This window comes from Melospiza georgiana, chromosome 4, assembly GCF_028018845.1.
Source record: "Melospiza georgiana isolate bMelGeo1 chromosome 4, bMelGeo1.pri, whole genome shotgun sequence".
NCBI classification, from domain to species: domain Eukaryota; kingdom Metazoa; phylum Chordata; class Aves; order Passeriformes; family Passerellidae; genus Melospiza; species Melospiza georgiana.
In genome coordinates this window covers 71,505,591-71,527,435 of record NC_080433.1, presented here as the reverse complement: position 1 = coordinate 71,527,435, position 21,845 = coordinate 71,505,591, and the positions used below count along the sequence as shown (strand labels likewise).

The 21,845-nt window shown below is 37.6% G+C and overlaps 1 protein-coding gene across 1 annotated transcript in view; it reads left to right on the top strand.

The window, feature by feature from the left end:
- Positions 1 to 21,845, top strand: part of PCLO (piccolo presynaptic cytomatrix protein) — a 322,461-nt gene that overhangs the window by 146,460 nt on the left and 154,156 nt on the right. Inside the window, exons 5-6 of the mRNA XM_058023738.1 lie at positions 3,854 to 8,924; positions 9,300 to 11,308. Of these exons, the coding sequence (XP_057879721.1) occupies positions 3,854 to 8,924; positions 9,300 to 11,308 (7,080 nt within the window). The remainder of the gene's footprint in view (positions 1 to 3,853; positions 8,925 to 9,299; positions 11,309 to 21,845) is intronic.

Below are 21,845 nucleotides of genomic sequence, written 5' to 3'. Positions count from 1 at the left end.
CACTTTGTGAAAGGATTTTTTTTTTATAATTTAGATACCAGCTAGAAATACTTTTTCTAAAAAGAAATTGTTGTGTTTTTTTTTTTTTTTTCTTTTGGCCGTATTTTTCTATTAATAAACATCTGGTTTAGTTTGGTAACTGATGGAACTTTTTCATAGAATTATAGAATCATTAAGGTTGAAGAAGATCATGAAGATCTAAGATCATGAACCCAACCATTAGCTCAGCACTGCCACTCTCACCACTAAAATATGTCCACAAGTACCACATCCAGATGTTTTGTGAACCCTAAGACTTATATTTTCAAATAAGAATAGTAAAAATGAGGAAGAGTAAAAACAAATAATATTTATAAAGCTAAAACTTCTAATACAAAATAGTTGTATAATGAATTGACTCTGGCATCACAGAAATGCCACTGGAATAGCACAAATACAGCTGGAATTAGATAATTTTTAATGTTAGTTAAAGAGGCTGCATTTGCTGTTTTTAAAGTCTTCTTCAAACTGCAGCTTTTATAAGTCTCCTTCTTCCTCATTTCTCAAGAAATTTCTCTCATCAATATCTGTTTTAGAGCTTAATTTGTCCAGTATTAAAAACACACAGGAGGCAAACTCAGAGGAAATGCCATTGAAATAATCAGAAAAGCCCAGTACTGTGACATGTACCAAAGTACTTCCTAATTTACAATGGAAAAAAAAAGTCTTTTTTATTTAAATGCATTTTTTTCAGTCTCAAAGAGTTGTAGAATATATATACACAATCTTTATCAACACTTTTTTGGCCATATTTTGTCATTAATCTAAAAATCTTATGTTTATGATGTGTTTGCAAGTTTAACAATGATTCTGTCTTTGTGGATGTGATGGTCAGTACCACAGAAAATAAGCTAGCTGTCCTTTAAGAATAGATGTAGCTAGTGACAATATCCTAACTCTCAGATGACGCAAAATAGGGAAAAAAAAATTCAGAAGCTTTTCTTGTAAGTATTGCTTATTGTAAGTTACATGCATATCGATCTCAAAACATGATATCATGGATAATTTTTGCATGTACCATGGTGCAGGCAATGATGCAAAAAAAAAAAAAAAAGTTAGAAAATATGTTCATATTTTGATAACCTTTAAAAGAAAGTTGGATTTTTCTCATCCTTTTTATTTCTAGTGAGAAATGAAGTCAGAAATGAAGTCAGTCCTCAATGTAGATCTTTTTCTTCTCCTTGCTGTACCAACAGCAGACTTTCTCACATTCAGTTTCCTGGGATCCATAGCAGTCATTTAAGTCATTCACTGAGGTTCAACACCAGGGTGGGCAACAGCTGCCATCTGCTCTGGTTTGGTCACAGTAGGTATCAGATATTGGACTCAGCTGAAAGGACACACACAAAGGCTGAAGCTGTTCCAAGAGCAGTTGCTCTCTACCTTTTCCTGTGCTTAACTGCTCAGTCAATGCCTTCTGTCTCTGCTTTGCACCAACAGTATCACATCATCTTGGAGAACCATGTTCTGAGAGGTTCACTTTCACTGGATGGATGCATTCTGTCCATCAGCTCCTGGGAAACCTTCTGAGCTTGAGCGATATTTGCATTTTTAGTAGCTCATCTAAATTGATCATAATGATTTTTGTTGGGTGTGTCTTCATAACTGTAAACATACTGGTCATAAATGAAAAAATAACAGTCAAATGTCAAGTGAAGTTTTAGTGAGGAACATGCTATTTATAGAGGGAAAAACAATTTGATTTTAATGATATATGTATTTTTTAAACATAACAAAATAGATTTCCCTTAAGAACTTTCTTCTTTAATGAAGGGGACAAAAATGTAAATATAATATACAAAATCTGATTTTTTAAATTTTGCTTCATTGCTGACTTTTTGTAAAGACCATACATAATTCTGTCCTTAAGGGCTAGATGATATCCAAGACTAGATTCTTCAGAATATTGAGAGCTGTAGGCTTCAAATGGTGATGCCTTTCCAAAGCTGTTGTAAGTACTGCAGGTTTCTCCATGTTTAATATATAATCACAGCCTAATCATTAATGAAGTCCTTAGAAATATTTGTTTTCACATTGGATTTTTATTTGCAATGGATTTTGCTGTGACAGCAGATATTTGAATTTGCAATATTGGCTATAATGTTGATAAGAACAAATGTAGTTTGTATTCAATGTAGTGTCTGATTTTGCAAACTCTTTAATAAATCACTCCTGTGAAGGATGTATTATTAATAAAATATTAATTAGTATACACTGTAATAATAATATAAATACTTTAATACTAATATAAATACTAGTGTTTGAGTGTAGGATTATGTTCAAAGTGATATGACTAAAAGCAAGAATGCATAACTTAAATTTAAATAAAAACTAAACTTGATTCATTATAAAAAGTAATATGACTGACTATAAAAAATAGTTGGGTTTTGATATTTTGACCCTAAATGTAACTTTAGAGTGAATAAACTTTGAAAGTATTTGTAGTTCATAGCAACTTGAGTGTAAATGTAATTTAAAATTATAATTAACACTCATGATAATTTTTCTAGTATATTTATTCCACAGTATTTTTAACTACTTTTCAAATAATTATGTTACCAATGAAGTCCATAAATTAAATCTTTAAAAAAATGGTTTGCTATACTTCAAAAATCACTGACTTAGATTAGCAAAGTTGGTAAATATGACCTGTTATTGAGAGCCCTAACAAAAAAAAAATATCACATCATATTAATTAAATCATGAGGCTTTGGGATGCTTGTTCTCAAATTGCCAGTGGATTTGGGGACACTTCCTAAAATTGTCAGCCCAAAGCAGAGCTATGGTGACCTGTATTTTGGAGAGTGAACTGTTTTAGCTGAATAATGAGGTATTTTCACTAAGTACAGAGCATTCCACAGCTGTGAGAAGCAAGAGTGAAATTGTTACAAAAATACTTTCTGTAGGATATTTTTAGTGTTTTAGAGATGCTTGTCAGTCAGAATGAGGTAGAAGAATCTGGAATGACTGAGGGTGCTTCATTAGGGATGAGAAGGAGAACATTGGTTCTGATGCTCAGTCAGCACTGCCTGCCTTCTTGGCTTCCTTTAATCGATGGCTGACCATCGTGCTTTCCTCCCTGCAGTTACACTGCCCTACCAGCAGATTACTGTGCACTACCAATTTACCAAGAAACTTCTTTTTCACGAGGTTCTCAAAAAATAGTTGTACGGTGCCCAGCTGTAGGGGACGTTCCAATATGTGGGGACATTCCAAATGTCATTAAACCATGCTTCACTGCTCTATGTATTCTGTTGCCTGTTGAAATGTGTAATACTTCAATCAACAAAATCAAATCATGAGTGCAAAACTTAACACATTTCTAGCCAATTATAAAATGTTGAATGGGCAAAGAAAGGAGCAGACTCCAGAAATTCTGCAGACATTTGTCAAGCTATATTACTTTGTATTGAAAACCATGTAGACAGCTTTAAAACAGTAAATAAAATCTTCAAATAAATATACCCCTGGGCAAGCTGTCCCATTAATGTGTGATCAAATGGCAGGTTATCATTAATAAGTGTTCTTAAAACAATTAAATGTTATATTGAAAAATAGAAGTTAGTCTTGAAACCAGTAAAATTCGTTGCCAGTGTGGACAGCCATGGAAAGCTTAGAGTCAATGCAAAAAATCAAAATTTGAGGAACTTTTTTTTGTTTTATTCTAATAGCTTTGAATAGCAAAATTAGTGTTCAGTCTTCATCTGAGGTGTGAACTCATCCTTTAGAAAAAAAAATCACTTTTTTATTGCCGGGAGACATTAAGAATTTATATATAAATATATACACACGCGTTATGTATTTATTTTTTTAGGAAAAGGAGGATGACAAATCAGACACATCAAGCTCTCAGCAACAGAAAAGTCCACAAGGTCTGAGTGACACCGGGTATTCTTCTGATGGGATATCAAGTTCACTTGGTGAAATTCCAAGTCATATCCCCACTGATGAAAAGGATTTACACAAGGAAATTAGTAAAAAAGACACCATTCCACAAGAAAGCCCACCAAGCCCCTCAGATCTAGCTAAATTGGAAAGTACTGTACTCTCAATTTTAGAAGCTCAGGCGAGCACTCTTTCTGATGAAAAATCTGTGAAAAGCAAAGAGCTTTCTGAAACATATGGTGAACAGACAAAGGATCAACTAAAAACAAAGCCTTTGCCCGTCACTCCAGAATCTTACAGTTCAGATGAAGAAGACTTAAAAGCTATCAAAGAAGGTGAAGGAACCATTGTAGAAGAGGGCAAAGGAACGGCCTCCTCCCAGGCACAGTACAAGGAAGAGCATGAAGGAGATGACATATCAGCAAGAAGGCAACAGCGCTATGACTCTGTGGAGGACAGCAGTGAGAGTGAAAACTCACCTGTCCCAAGAAGAAAAAGAAGAACTAGTGTCGGTTCTTCAAGCAGTGATGAGTACAAACGAGATGACAGCCAGGGATCAGGTGATGAGGAAGACTTCATTAGAAAACAGATTATAGAGATGAGTGCTGATGAAGATGCTTCAGGTTCTGAAGATGATGAATTCATTAGAAATCAACTCAAAGAGATCAGTGCAGCTGAAAGCCAAAAGAAAGAAGAAGTGAAAAGCAAAGCCAAAGGAACACCTGGAAAACACAGAAGAATGGCACGGAAAAGTAGTGCAGGCTATGATGAGGATGCAGGAAGAAGACATTCATGGCATGATGATGATGATGAGACTTTTGATGAAAGCCCAGAGCCAAAATACAGGGAAAGTAAAAGTCAAGACAGTGAAGAACTTGCAGTATCTGGAGGAGGAGGCCTTCGGCGTTTCAAAACAATTGAACTAAACAGTACAATAACAAACAAATATTCTGAAGTATCTGAACCACAAAAAGGTATTTTATATTTTGATGAAGAGCCTGAGCTAGAGATGGAGAGTCTTACAGATTCACCAGAAGATAGATCTAGAGGAGAAGGATCTTCTAGTTTACATGCTTCTAGTTTCACACCTGGTACATCTCCTACTTCAGTGTCATCACTTGATGAAGACAGTGACAGTAGTCCTAGTCACAAAAAGCTGGGAGGGGAGAGCAAACAACAGCGCAAAGCAAGGCATCGAACACACGGTCCTCTTCTTCCCACTATTGAAGATTCCTCAGAAGAAGAAGAACTAAGGGAAGAGGAAGAACTGCTAAAGGAACAAGAGAAACAACGCGAATTAGAACAGCAACAAAGAAAAAGTTCTAGCAAAAAATCTAAAAAGGACAAGGATGAGCTCAGAGCCCAGAGAAGAAGGGAACGTCCAAAGACTCCACCAAGTAATCTTTCTCCCATTGAAGATGCATCTCCAACAGAAGAATTACGACAGGCTGCAGAAATGGAAGAGCTGCACAGATCTTCTTGTTCTGAATATTCACCCAGCATTGAGTCAGAACCTGAAGGTTTTGAAATCAGCCCGGAAAAAATAATAGAAGTGCAAAAAGTTTACAAATTGCCTACTGCCGTCTCTCTATACTCACCAACAGATGAACAACCAAGTGGACTCCCAAAAGAAGAGAGTGGTCAAAAGACATTGAAAAGTGCTGAAGAGGTATATGAGGAGATGATGCATAAGTCCAAATCATTTCAAATGTCAAATGAAAAAGATGAAGTATTTGAAAAAGAATCTTTATATGGTGGAATGCTAATAGAGGATTATATTTATGAGTCTTTAGTAGAGGATTCTTACAATGGAACTATTGATACTAGTCTTGTTATGAGACAAGATGAGAGCAGTGAATATATACAACCGAGAGGAAAAGAGAAAAAAGCAAGAGCTTCAGAACAGGTCTATGATGAACCACAGAAAGTTAGTGATCTAGAGAAAGACTACTATAGTGTTGAGACTTTACATACTATTGTGCCTCAAGAAGATATTGTTTCTAGTTCTTACATTATCCCAGAAAGTCATGAAATAATTGTATTAGACAGCACAGTAACTTCCACCATGGAGGAAAAGCATTTGTTAGATGCAGAAGCTGCTTATGAAGAGCTTATGAAAAGGCAGAAAATGCAGCTAACCCCAGGGTCTAGTCCAACACAACCAGCTTCAGATTTCATTCCCACATCTGATACAAAAGTGTCTGGAGGTGGAGAAATAGTAGATAGTACATCTTTAACATCAAGCACTACTTCAGCAATCTCAGATGTGTCACCTGTCAGTAGCACAACACTTTCTATCCCAGATGTTAAAATAACACAGCATTTCACAGCAGAGGAAATTGAAGATGAATACTTAACAGATTATGCCAGAGAAATTCAAGAAATAATTTCTCATGAAACATCAATATTGACCTACTCTGAGACATCAGAAGGTGCTGCATCAGTTTTACCTTCTGATACAGCTTCCTTAACATCATCTACATCTTCAGTTTCTACCACAGATAGTTCCTCACCCATAGATAGTGCAACCACAGGTTATGTAGGCCCATCAGATGGTTTAAGTAAACCAGCAGATTCTGAAGGTGTCAGGATAGTAACACAGGTTCCCTTAACATCTGCAAAAGAGTACTCTGAAGTGGGCATGCCTTATGAATCTATTGCCGGAGCCACTAAAAAACCATCTCTTGAATCAGATGCAGAAAGCGTGGAGCAAACTGCAGTATGTTTGCCTGAAACTGCACCTTTAGCGGTGGCAACTACAGTTACAAAATCCAAGGAATATGCAGCTGACATCATTACCTTTGATACATCCAAAGCAGAGAAGGAAGCAGCTAGAAAAATTAAAAGTACGGTAGAGGCTGGCAGTGTCAAAATTCATCATGAAGAGCCACGCAAAGAATTGGGTGTTGATATGAAAAAGATTGATTTGACTAGTGCTGCATCTGAGCAACCACCTATATGTATAGCACCAGTACCACTACCAGTTACAGAGCCTGCACCAGAAATATCTTCTGTACTCACTCACAGTGTTGTAAGTAAGACCAGCATGGTCTCCGTGCCTTCCTCAGCTCCTGCTGTTTCAGCTAAAGCATTCTCTCTTTTTAGAAGCTCTTCTTTGGATTCTTCTGCTCATCCTTCTCCACCCCCACCTCCTCCTCCTCCACCACCTCCTCCACCACCATTACCACCACCACCTATTTTACCCAAGCCAGCCATTTATCCCAAAAAGAAGCCACAGATTAAGGCTCCAGCAGCAACAGCTCCCACAGTGGTACCTCCAGTCACAAGTGTTCCAACACTAGAGTCCACAGCTGTATTAAAGGATCATGTGGTACCTATCACAAAAACATACACCCCAACACCACCTCCTGTACCACCCAAACCATCCTCCATTCCAGCAGGGCTTGTTTTCAGTCACAGGACACCTGAAGTAACTAAACCTCCAATTGCTCCTAAACCAGCAATTCCTCCACTCCCAATAGCTGTTCATAAGCCAGCAGAAACACAGCCCAAACCAGTAAGCTTGGCATTGACTTCAAGTATGACTCTGAATTTGGTAACCACAGCTGAATACAAAATACCATCTCCCACTTCCCCTTTGTCTCCACACTCTAACAAATCTTCACCAAGGTTGGCAAAACCCTCACAGGAAACCTATGTTGTCATCACATTGCCATCTGAGCCTGGAACTCCCACTGAAGCTATAACTAGCCAGGCTGTTACCAGCTGGCCTCTAGAAGCACCTTCTAAAGAACAGATTCCCCAACCTATGCAACCAGTTTTTACTACATCCATGAAAACTATGGATATTCAAAGTATGGCAGGTCAGAGTATGTATATTTCAGGTGCACTGCAAGCTATTCCTGTGACAACACAATCAACTTTTGAAAAAATCCCTAGTTCGAAACCAGAAGTGGTAACAACAGACATAACCAAGACCACAGTGTCTGTGGTTAAGGGTCCAGTGCCTGGTTATGGTTTAGGAAGTGTTGCTATTACTATACCTCCAGAGCCACTACACATTGTAGACGAGCCCAGATACAGAGAGAATGGAAGGTTCCATCCCTTGGGCGATGTCATCGACCTTCGCACTTTAACTAAGATGGACATTGAAATGAGGGACAGCTGTATGGATCTCTCTGCTGTTTCCATGGACCTAAGAAGGCAAATGCCAGCAAGTGACACAGGTGGACGGCCAGTAAGTACTGTCCAGCCATCCATAATAAATCTTAGCACTGCGTGTGTTGCTGATGCTTCTCTGCCTGCAGTCACTGAGACGGTGACTGTAGTGACTTGCACTGCCACTGTGAGCTACACCACCAGCACAGACAGCCTTGTGGATCTGGGGCACGCCATGACAACACCGCTGCAGCTAACAACATCAAAACATTTTGAGCCTGCATACAGAGTAACGGGCAGCCAGGCCTTCTCTGCAGGTAGAGATGAAGTGCCAATAAATTTATCACTAGGTACTTCAACACAGGCAGTGACATGGGCTACTACAAAGCCTGTTACTGTGCCACCTGTTGGGGTTACAAATGGTTGGACTGATCTCTCCACTTCTCAGGAGCCAGCAGAGAGTGGAGCAGTTGACCTTAGCACCACAAAATCCCACAGAACAGTAGTAACAATGGATGAAACTGCTTCAGGTATCATTACAACGGTAATAGAAGATGATGAAAAGCCTGTAGATCTGACTGCAGGGAGAAGAGCTGTCTGCTGTGATATGGTTTATAAATTGCCATTTGGTAGGAGCTGTACAGCTCAGCAGCCTTCTACTACACTTCCTGAAGATCGCTTTGGCTACAGAGATGACCATTATCAGTATGATCGTTCGGGGTCGTATGGTTACCGAGGAATTGGAGGTATGAAACCATCTATGTCTGACACAAATTTATCAGAAGCTGGACTATTTGCATACAGAAGCAAGAATAGCTTTGATTATCGAGTTGGGGCAACTGATACAGCAGTAGATCTTACTTCTGGAAGAGTAACTACAGGTCAGTATGACACAGCAGCAGATCTTTCTTTGAAATATAATTTTGATGTTCCTCACCTCATTTCAGGATAATTTTTTATTGTTTTTTTTCCCCTCCTTCTGTTATTTTGTTTTCTTTTGGACAGTGTGACAAATTATTCCGGATTACACGTGTTTTTCATTTCTTCATTTTACGTATGTGTTTGCACAGAGGTGCCTGCATGTGCCTGCATGTTCAGAAATGCTGTTTCCTTCACATCTAAAGTAGATCATTAAACTGAAGATTTGCATGCAGTTTCCCCTTCCCATTTATTTCATCAAGATGGGATGACTTTCAGAATCCGCAAAGCAGCATTCTTTTGTGGGACTGGACTGTAACTTTGCCCTGTAATTTCAGGTGAGGTTATGGATTACTCAAGCAAGACTACAGGTCCATATCCAGAGACTCAGCAGATTTCTGGCCTCGGGCTCAGTACACCACAGTATTCCCAAGCAAGAATGGTGTCCACTGTGGGTCCCCAGTTTGGCGTTGGAAGTGTTTTAAGATCATCCAATGGTGTTGTTTATTCTTCAGTAGCAACTCCAATCCCATCCACATTTGCCATCACCACACAACCCGGTTCTATTTTCAGTACAAGTGTCAGAGATCTACCTACTCTCCAAACAATTGACTCGGTGCCCTCTTTATCAACTTTGCAACAGACTCAACCACTCCCAAGATCATATAGTTTCTTGACAACTGTGGCAGCTGAAAAAGATAAAGCAATTACTGCCATTGGTGTGGAGACGGGGTTGCCACCTCATTCTATAGAAACTATTACCACTGAGCCAACCAGCTTGATACCTGCTTTAACTACAGCATCTGAAGTTTACACAGATGTAGTTGATGATGAGGTTGCACTTCTCATTGCTCCTGAAGAAGGCAAACAGCAGCAGCTTGATTTGGAGCGGGAACTTCTTGAGCTTGAGAAAATTAAGCAGCAGCGCTTTGCAGAAGAGCTGGAATGGGAACGCCAGGAAATTCAAAGATTTAGGGAACAAGAAAAGTTTATGGTGCAAAAAAAGCTTGAGGAGTTGCAATCCATGAAACATCATCTCTTATTTCAGCAGGAGGAGGAACGGCAAGCTCAGTATATGATGAGACAAGAGACATTAGCCCAGCAGCAGCTGCAGCTTGAACAATTCCAACAACTCCAACAACAGCTTCACCAGCAGTTAGAGGAGCAAAAACTTCGTCAAATTTATCAGTATGGTTATGACCCTTCAGGAACTGGGTCACCACAAACTACCACAGATCAAACACTTTTGGAAGGACAGTATGCAAGCACAGAAAATGGCCAATTTTGGCCTACTGATGACACAACCACTACAGCTTCAGGAGTGCTGGGTATTGAAATTCCACAAAGTCAAGCGTGGTATACAGTTCAGTCTGATGGCATTACCCAATACATACCCAGGTCTGGTATCCTAAGCTCAGTTTCAGAAATGTCTCTTAAGGATATTGATGTCAGAGAGGAGAAGCAATTGAAAAAGAGAAGTTCTATGCCAAAATTACGTGGTCCCTATGAGGAGTTTGAGGAGACCCTGGAAGAGCCCCGGTGTTTCAAAAAAATAGTGGACAGTGGAGTGCAAACTGATGATGAAGATGGAGCGGAAAGAGGTTACACCAACAGGAGACGGAGATCCAAGAAGAGTGTTGATACAAGTGTTCAGACCGATGATGAAGATCAAGATGAATGGGATCTTTCCAGCAGATCCAGAAGGAAGCCTCGTGTAGGGAAGTTCAGTGAGAGCACCACTGAGGCAGACAAAGCCAAACCATTCTCCAAGGTATCTAGTATTGCAGTTCAGACAGTGGCAGAGATTTCTGTGCAAACAGAACCTGTAGGAACAATAAGAACACCTTCCATCAGGGCCCGATGGGATGCTAAGGTTGAAATCATAAAGCATATTTCAGCTCCAGAAAAGACATACAAAGGAGAAAGTCTGGGATGTCAAACAGAGACAGCATCAGACACTCAGAGTCCCCAATATCTGTCAGCTTCATCTCCTCAGAAAGATAAAAAACGTCCAACACCATTAGAGATAGGTTACACCTCCCACCTTCGCCCAGACTCCACATTACAGGTAGTCCCTTCCCCTCCCAAATCTCCCAAAGTTCTCTATTCACCCATTTCACCCGTTTCACCAAGCAAAGTTATAGAGTCAGCATTTGTACCTTATGAAAAGCCCATGACTGATGACATCAGCCCTCAGAAGATGCTGCATGCTGACATGGCCAAGGTTCCTCCATCAAGCCCAAAGACAGCAAAGATGATGCAACGCTCTATGTCTGATCCTAAGCCCCTGAGTCCCACAGCAGAAGACAGTTCCAGAGCTCAGTTTCAGTACACTGAGGGTTTTATGGTAAGAAGTATTTGCTTGCTTTTTTTTTTTTAATAATATGCAATTCTGCAGCTATCAGTACAGCATGAGGACAGACACACTCATTTCCAATACATGTGTATGTAGTCTTTTTGCACACCTAGCTGAAAAGTCCAGAGGAATATCTGCTGTCTAAAGCAATGGTTAGTTCATTCACTGCTTTGCCATGAAACAGAGAAGCCCATATTACTAGTAATCAGGAAGTAATACAAGAAGTTCATTTTCAGAATTTGGATGGCATTTTGTGCTTTATATGGCAATTCATTGTCAGTGTAGGGGTTACTGGCAATGCTTCAGAAAATTGAAAGCATTTCCTTTCTAATCATACAACATCCAGCTCTTGTGGCACAGCCTATAGTGCATTTACCTTGAAATTACTGCATGTGCCTTCTGAGAGGCAGATAACATCAGATTTATAATTGCCTTAGTTAGTTGTCCTTTTTGACCCTCATGAGGTTTCTTAGCCATGTGTGATTCTGTGGATAATCTTCTGTCCCAGTGTGTACATCTTTTATCTTTTCCAGACCAAGAGGTCTCATATCAAAAATCCATTTTTAATTTGTTTGCTTTGGATAAGGAAGATTATCAGGAAGTTATGCAAGTAATGAGGGCTGTTTCTTATAGGGGTCAGAGGAGGCTGACTTCAGTAGGATCAAAATTTTCATTTCTGCAGTATTTCTTTTCCTTGAGAAATAAGATTTCATATTTGGGAATCAGATTGATATTTATGAATAAGACAAATCAGTCTTGGCAAAAAAAAATATCTTTATAATATAATATAATATAATATGTTCTTGGCTGTCCTTTTATCTGAGACCATTCCCTTCTGTCAGTTGATGCATCAGTGTATTTTCAGAACTCTGGAAGAGTTGCCATTCAGCAATATTTGTCTATCATGTTCAGTTATCTGTGAATACCAGTGGTTAGTACAGGCTGGATAGGATAAAGAGATTTTTTTCTCTCTGATAATTTGTGGTGTCTTTCAAATGCAATGTATCTGGTAATACCCTCCAAGGCTCTCACTGTAAGTAGTTCCTGCAGCTTCACATATTTGTGCAGTATTAAATGCTTCCCATGCTGTTACTGCTTGGAAAACATATTTGGAAGTTTGAAGGAAAAGCCGTAGTTATGGCATTGGTGCTCTGTATAAACATCATTCACTAATGAATGATAAGCACGGTGGGGGAAATTAGCACGATCACTAAAGTTTCATGTAGAGGAGTTGGAACAGCATCTTGAAGAACATTGCTCATGGATTGTTAAGAAAGTGTTGGGTCCTACTTAATAATGGAGAGTAGGTATAATACTGTAAAATATTATAATTGTAAAAGTATAGTAAAACTATTTCTGAGAAATTCACTTATTTTACAGATAGACATATATATTTGATATAAATTGTATCCTTCTATGATGGATGATGAATTCTATAAACAACTCATTGTTTAAAGGTCTTTGTAGTGGAGTTTGAACACATACATTATTCTTTAATGAGACATGAAAACAAAGAGCTTGTACACCATTGTTTCTTTTTGTACCAACATGTTCTCTACGCTTTTGCCTTGAGCCCAAACAGCAATGAGCTATAAGGTTTTCACTAGTGTGCAGCTATCAGGCAGCAAATAGTCCATGTCTCAAAGTACTTGCAGCCTAAATAAAGTAGTGGGGCATTTTTATGGAAGGTAGGGTGCAAGCAGACAAGCACAAGGAAATTAAAAAACCTTCCATGAATAAAAAGTGGACTGCATTAACTGGGCCATACAGTAGAGGGTGAGGAAGCTGCTCTGCAAATTTCCCATGACCATCATGGCTGACTTCAGCTTTGATGCTATATCAAGAATTAAGCTTGTTATTGTCTGATGGAGTTTTGTTCATAATGTGTCTGAGGTTCAGTTAGCTTATGCTGAGGTCAGGTACATGAAGTTTCAAGGAGGAAAAAAGGCACATGACCAACAAGAAATAAAAAGTTTACAGTGATCCTTGAAGAATATAATTGACTGACCTCATCAGCATCTGGAAACAGGGGCATAAATTGCTTTAGCAGTTTCTATATCAGTTTCAGTTCTCAATTATTCATTCAAGTTATGTTATGAAGGACAGTTCTATAGTACAATATCTAAATTATCTAGTTTCCACAAGACTTGCCATATTCCCTACAGCATTTCCATTTGTTATACCGTGGGTTTAGGGCTGTATCATCTTGAAGCACAGGAAAGACTGGACAGTGATTTGTTTTTGTACATTTTATCACATTCAAAAGTTCTGTGAAAGCATACACACAGTGTCATTTTTGGCAAAGTGTAAACCTTGTTGACATTTTTTCAACTATACATCTTTGTTGTTAGGGCCACATGGTGTTGCTATACTTAAGTTTAAATATAGGATCGCTTTTGGACCATCCTTCTAAGTGTGGAAGTAAGATGCTGCCTTAACTTTGAAATATTTTTGGCACTGGGACTGTTTTCTATTAATTCTTTGTATGTACAGTGCCCACAACAGCTAAGGTCCTTGTTAATTCTCTGTGCATGCTTTTGTGCCTCCTGACACAGAGTTTCTAATTTCCTAGTTAAAAAATGGAAAGGTAGAAGGGGACAGTTATGTCATTCAAAAGAGTGAAGTTCAGTATAGAAAAACTTCCAAAACAGCTCACTCTGAAAAGGGGAATTTACTAGAGCTGAACATAAAAGAATAAAATGGAAATGAAAGATTGATCTTTCACTACCTTAAGGAAATTGAATGTGTATATGAATATTTTTTGCATGGATGAATATCCTATCACTTTTTTAATAGTTCATGAATCAGGGTTATGTCTTTATCTGCATTCATAAACATTGCAGGTGAAAAGGGTATTCATGTATATGATTCACAGGCACTTTTTTCATGACAATTGAACAAAAAAAGTTGATCCTTACACAATTGGTGGGACTAAAAGAGTAAGAATAAAACTGATCTCTTTTGAAGATTTACAGTGAAATGATAACTTATTTCTCAGCCAGTGCCCTTTCATCAGTCATGCACTTCTTCTAATAGAAAATGGTTTTTTTACAACATTTCAGGGAAGGATGGTTATGGAGACTATAACTAAGATGATTAAATATGTCTTAGAACTATTGCTTTAAATATGATTTTCTTCTTTAAGGCAGCTTGAAGAGGAAATCATTACAACATTTTATCTAACCTAGTATAAGTGAAATGCTGAAAAGTAACCTGCTAGCTAATCACATAATAAAAATTCCAGGTAACATTACTTTTAGTGGTGGCACATTTAATTTTCTGACAACAAGCTGTGCAGTTATGTTACAATTCCACTTGCTTGTCTGTCATAGCCATTGTCTCTATGTGAACACTAGAAAGTATATAGATGGTGCCTTCCTATTCATCCAAATAAAAAGTATTGCTTGCCACTATGTTCCCTTTTGTAGTTTTTATATGCTGCCCATTAGTAATATATATAAGCAATCAAGTAAAGCTGAGCCAAGAAAAAATTAGTGATTATAAATTGTCACCAGCAGAAAGAGTTGTGAAAGCCACCCATTGGAATTGACATTTTGCAAAGATACCAAATTTTGCTGTTTTGTGAGTGTTGTCTCTTGCACCCCCTGTGGCAGGGAACTCCCCAGCACTGATTTTATTAGACTGTCCAGCATGGCAGGGTTCAATAGAGTGAATAGCAATAGGAATGGTTTCCATGAAAGCACCAGGAGCTGTCAATAAAGTCTGGAAGTGAAGATTGCAATTCATTCATTCAGCAGCAACAAAAAAATTTGTGAGTACCTGTCTAACATAATAAAGAACCAGCTTTACACCAGTGTGCCACAGAATCAAGTCACATGCCAGTCACAGTCATCTTTGGCACTTGTACAGATTGCATATGTGTAATTAAAGATGGGAGTTGTCTTCCTTTTGCCTTTGGATGCAAAATGTCTGTTCAGCTAAAATGAGGCAAATTGCAGAAGTCTTGCACCTGACCTGTCACACACATAAAGCATCCCCAGCTAAGCAATGCACAGACTCAGCAGAAGTGTTTGTATTCGTGAAACTAATGCAAAGACACATCTGTCAACAGCCTGTCAGCTTTAGGGTAGAAACTGTACATTCAAGCTTTAACACTTAGAGTAAATCCTATCAATATGTTTATTAAGAGAGACTTTTCTTGACATTTTCATCTGGTGTGATTTACCATACTTGTAAGGCAAAAAAGAATTCAAGTCTTCATAATGTAGTAAAAAAAAAAGTAATTATTTCCAGCAAAACGCCCTCAAAATACAAGAAGAAATGCATAAGAAATGCAAGATTTCTTCTATTGCTATATTAAGAGCACAATTATACTAAGTTTAGGAGTGGAATTTATTTTAGATGGCTTATTAACACATTAATGTGTATCATCTTCTGTGGTATTCTGAAGTTTTCAACTTTAGAATATTAAAACTTAATGATTTCACAGAATCACAGAATGATGTGTGTTGGAATAGGACTCCAAAATTCATCTAGTTCCAACTTTCCCTGCCACCAGGGACACATTTCACTACACCAGGATGCTCCAATCCACATTCCACCTGGCCTTAAATATTTCCAGGGAGATGGGGCATCCACAAGTGACCTTTGCAGGGTCAGACATGCTGTACATCTGAGCACTGAAAAGGGAAAACAAGGTGGCTGTTCCCAGTAGAATTAAGACCTTCCATCCATCATATCCATGATCTGATTTTTGCTTGTTTATTCAGGACTAAGCTGATCACCAGACTTGATGTTCAGCAAGGAGTGTTCTCCATGGATAATGAATAGAGAGAAAAAGGCAGGGGTAATTATCCTGTTTGAAGGTGGATATTTCTGTTTGCTTAGGTTCCTCAGAAGCAGGGAGTAGGTTCATTTCTTAATGTCATGCCAGAATGCCAGGTATCATAATTCTACTGCTGAAGCAGAAGACATAGGTGTTTCCCTTGGTTTCCTGTTATCTGAGCTTAATTCCAGCTAACAAGGGTTGGAACTTTGTTATATTTCTTTTAGTTACTGTAAAATATTCAGAAGTGATTTTTGGTCTGGGACATAAGTGGTCACATCATTGTACTGCAAAAGCCTTAATTCAATGATTTTTAATTTTCCATCTTAGTTCTATGATTCAGCCCAGAAAAAGGGAATAACATTTTGGTTTCTGCAAAATCTATAATTCCATATAAAGGAAGAATCACCTTTAGCAGAAACAGCGGCTATTTGTGTTTCAGTACAGATGGGTGTTGTGTAAGGAACCATCTTTGGTAGAATCTAAATTCTTAAATTTTTATTTTAAATTTTAATTTTTTAGCTTTGCTTCTAAGTGACATTGGTGTGTTGTGGTTTAATGAAAATTTTCCAGACATTGGTGGCAATTGGTCCTTCGTTTTGAGTGTGCATAACCCAGTCCTAAAGAATGATCTGGAAGAAGTCTGATTAGCATAATTCATATGGCTTCCATGCAGTTTGTGAACTGCACATTCAGGAATGCCTGGAATTGTGTTAATACATTAGCAACTGAGGTCTTACAGGCCCTACACTTAGGCCTGAATGCTTATCCATTGCTTACGGATGGGAAATCTTGTCCTGAGCCTGAATTCAGGCCAGCAATCCAGAGAAGGTGTAGATCTTCCCCACCATTTTTCTTTTGTGCTTTAATATTTTCACATGCTTTCTTTGTGTGCTTCAAACAAATTCACTGGGAACTGAGTTACAAAGACAGTCTCTGTCACATTTAGAAACAATTCTCAACAATCTTATTCCTGTGTAAATAATAAAATAAGATCTATCTATCTCTTTTCCTTTAACCATGTGGTTTTAGCAAGATTTAAAATTATTTTTTTCCACCAGTGGTCTGAATTATTTACAATTTAGAGTCCTATTAACATTTCAAGCTACTGTTTCCTGTGAAGTATTTCCTATATATATCATTTGGAATAACATTTATGTGACTGAAGTGAAGCATCTTTTTTCCATCTGTCAGGTCTTCCAAAAAGACAGAATATCCCACATTTAGGCAACATGTCATATTAACATTATTTTCTAAAGCACATTTAACTGGGTCGGTCTTTTCTGCCTGATACTTTTGTATTCGTTGGTTTCACACCTTCTCTATTCAACCAAGGGACGTTCATGCATAATAGAAAATCATTATAGTGTTCACTCTTTTTCCTTAACACCCTTTCATAAAGCATGAGATTTATGGCAAAGTTGACAAAGAGCCTTGGTTTTATGTCACTTGGGCCTTTTCTCACCTGCTTTCAGCTTATCCATCTTCCTCTCAAGCTGGCTCTTATATAGACATTAAGAAAACCATCCCTAGCCACGATTCCCATCCCTCAGTCTTTTATCTTACAGTAATACAAAGAAAAACAGAGGTACAATACTATCTTTATGTTCATTTCTGGTTCACTTGGTTACTGTGGTTATCCATTTTAAGAATACTTGGAATATTTGGTGTGGAAATAGGTAAATATCATGTTCCTTGTTTTAAAGTAATAGATACTGGATATAAATTTATAGAGTGGAACCAAGCAGGCTCAGAAGAAAGACAGAGGGGCACATAGCCATGAGCAAATTTTGGCCTCCTTCAGACCTTCATCTCCTCTCAAGCCACAGATTACTGTAGTTAGCATGAATAGGAGGGTAAAAGTTCTACCAGAGGAATTGTCTGACTGAAATAAAAAAGTGGATTTCTTTCACATGCTCTCCTGATAATTCTAGCTTCCTGCATTTTATTCTGTCTACAGTTTAATGAGCATCTTTGAAGCTCTGAAAACTATACTGACAAAATAAATGCACATTCTCCAAAAGGAGCAGAAGAACAATGTCTATAAAATCTTTGTTAGAAGGAAAGTGCTATCTGTGCTTTATTAGCAAGTTGTTTGGTGCAGTAGAAGCTGAACAACTGATCAAATTAGCTGATGTAAATTATCTGCTGTACTGCATTTTTGTCCAAAAGGAGCCAGTCATGGGTTTTGACTGGTTTTCCCTGCTGGGATTTGAGCCTGTTTGAGTTACATTTAGGACAGAGCTTACTACTGATTTTCTCCAGAAGAAGGCTAATTTATTTATAGTAATTCCTAACTTATTTTTAGCATATGAGATACTAAAATTTCAAAACTCTCTATTATTCCCTTAGGAAAAATATGAAAAATAATTGCTGTACTAGATATACCCCATATAATCACCCCAAAAAATAAAAATTACAAAAGGATGACAGGAAGGTAGCCCAGTAATCTTTGAGCTGGATGTGTTTGTGTTTGTAATACTCTTCACAGCATTATTAGATTCATAAATTCATACCAGATCTCTGAAGGTTTTCTTCTTATCTGTAGAAATCCTGACTAGACCAGATCCCCTTGTGCTATCAGTGTTTAAAAATGCAATGTCTGCTAATAGCAACTAACTGTTTGTTTGCTTATTTCTTCATTTTTAAATTAATAAGGCTTGCCTATGTTAGTTCTAACTTTATTTTTGTTCTGAGGCTCAAAATCTTTCTAATCAGGCATTGCTTTTCTGAGACAGTGATTTCATATTAAAAATAATTTGTTAAGATAGACAAGTGGTTTCGCATATTACTGCTGCAAAATCAAATTCCATTATTAAATAATAAGAAAAGTAGCCCCTTCTGCTGCAGTTCTTTACATTCTTACTCCAACACAACAATACTGCTATGCTAATTCTTTTTCAATGATTTTTAAATGGAAGTTTTCTTTCTATCTGCCAGCTAGAAGTGAACATCTTAGGTCAATATTGTCACTGTCAAACAGGAAAGCAGTCTCAATTGTATCAAACAAGGACTTGTCCTAGGCTTTACTCTTTAATAATTCAATTTGCAATTTAAAGTAAGAAGAAATGACTCATAGCATTTTTAGACCAATATAGGAAATACAATTACTTTGGAAAGCAGAATTGCAATTCAGAGCAATGTTCCAAAATTTCAATAACGATACAGACACTACAGGTAAAGAAGAAAAAAAAGAAAACAAAACAAAACAGGAATATTGCTGATTAGGCAATAGCAGAAGTGAAAATGGTCCAGTGTACCAGTAAACGTTCAGATGTAATATGAATTAAAAATATCAAATGCATGCAGGAAAGGTAGTGGTGGTTTTGGGAAATGCTGACAAGTGGTGCCTGTGTAGGAGACGTGCTGCAGTGGCTGGTGAGACTTCAGCTTCAATGCTAAATGAAGTTTAGCTGAGCACCCCTGAAGAGTTAGAGGATGAGATGTTTGAAAGTTGAGCATAAGAGAAAGGATAAAAGGTTTAGATAATGTTAGTTAGCTGTCTGAAGGATCTGGCTATGTTGATCTAGAAAGAAGACCAAAGCTGGTCAGGATAAGAGTCTTTCACTGTGTTAAACATTATTTTAAATAGTACAAATATTAACTATTGAAGTGAAGGGAGACAACCCATCTTTGCTGATCAGCATCGAGCTCCGATTTATTGATCTCACTCACACACTTTTATAGTGGTGTTAATTAAGCTTATACATATTACAAAATCCGAGCTCACCATAGGTCACAGATTGCACATTAACCCCTCCTTTTGTTTTCAATACCTATGGTTTGTTATTGAAACCAAGATTTGTGTTCTCACCCTGATATGAAAGTTCTCAAGGCCTCCATGTTTGTCAACTTTTGCTTTCCCAAAACTTATCCAAGGACAAGATATTTACTTGTTATTAAAAACAACCTGAGAACTTCTGCTGTTTACATAAACGTGCCTGAGAACTTTTGTTGTTTACAGAAACAGGCTTTGAGAATTTGCTCCTCACAGCTGCCTTTTACTTTTCCATCAGCTGTATATGATTATGGCATGTCTGAACAAAACTCTATAAGCCATTTCTGAGCAAAATTCTCCAACAATTAACCACTCTATACATCCAGTAGAGACACAGGGTAGATTATCTCAATCTGTGGCCTGGGATATTTAATAGATATGAGCTTTATAACTGCAATAGCACAGATGCCTTAGAACTGATATATTTTAGTGAAACTAAATATTGGGAATACCATAAAGGGTTAGATAGCTTACATGACTGATTTCCTTTCCAAGACAAGAATACCTTGAGCCCTATGAGTAATAAAATTATGTTTAAAAATTAAATTCTAAAATTAAATACAACTTTCTTTAGAATTTATGGCTTTTCTGACATATCATGCACATCTTTGCTGTTAATTTGTATCAATGCAGCATTTGCTACAGAATGCTGAGTAAACAAACCACTCAGATATATATGGCCCTTTCCATAATATGGATGAATTAATATGAATTTAATCTTTTAAATTAATTCAATATTAATTTAAAAGATGGGACAGGTATAATCAAATAGCCAAAATGTCCCCTGTTTTGTTCCTTCCATCCCTTAGCTGAAGTGGCATTTACTCCCTATTTTGGTTTCTCTTCTGAAGCCTGGAAGTCTCTTGTTTTCCTTGTCTGACACAACATAGCCTAAGGTATGAAGGACTGGAAATAACATGTTTGACATTAGGTGTTGGTGGTGAAAAGTCCCACCTGATCTGGTCACTGTATATTCCTGTTATAATCTGCAGGCAGAAGTTCTCCAAGGGAACAGTAGTTAATCCACTTATTTTATGGTTTTATGTTAGAATTAGATTAATCCCACTCATTTTTCAAATGACTACATTAAGATTCTAGATGATTGAGACTGCTTTTGGTCCCATGGTCACTCAAAAAACCTGTCTTGTGATTCTTCTGTGTTCTTATTTCCTGTTTTTTCTTTCAAAACAGTGAATTTCTTAATTATGTGCTAGTTACCTTTCATCAATTCTGCACAGAAAAAATTATGATTCAGTTAAAGATAGGTTTATAAATTGTTTTCTAGGTCCTAAAGCTTAATTAAAGAAAAATATTGTAAAATATTAATTTAAAATAACTTTCATTTTGTTCACTGAAACATTATATAAAGTCTTTTCACTTTTCTGGTCTCTTCAGCATGCTTTTAAGTTGAATGACTGCTGATAAATGGGCATCATAGAGCAGACAAACTTCATATTTCCAGGACAAGGTTGACTCTTCTGATGCCAATTCAGAATTTCAGAAGCTATCCTGACAACAGTTCTCAAAGCTCACTTGGAGAGAGCAAGTTTTTCATTTCTGCTTATCTTCTCAGTTCAATTTCTCAAAATAACTTTCAATTTTGTTACCAAGAAGCAGCTGAACTCTGGTAAAAAAAGTGATTTACCTGCTGCAATGTTCAGCTCAGGGAGTGGAATCCATAATGGCATGGTAAGTGCTTGCAGCCCCTGCATTTAAAATGAAGATATGAGAGAGGGATTAACAGTAGCCAGGTTGGTTAGGGCTATGCTGCCTAAGTCAACTCTTTAGAAACTCCAGATACAGGGGTAAGTCTGTCACAAGATATGGCTTAGACATCCCTGGGAAATTGTGATGCAGAGCCTGATATTTCTCCCTTGGTGTGAGACTGCAGAGGAAGCCTGCCTTTTGGCTCTCCTTCAGAACTTCATGCATTTTGTACATCATGAATTCAGGTCTTAGTTCAA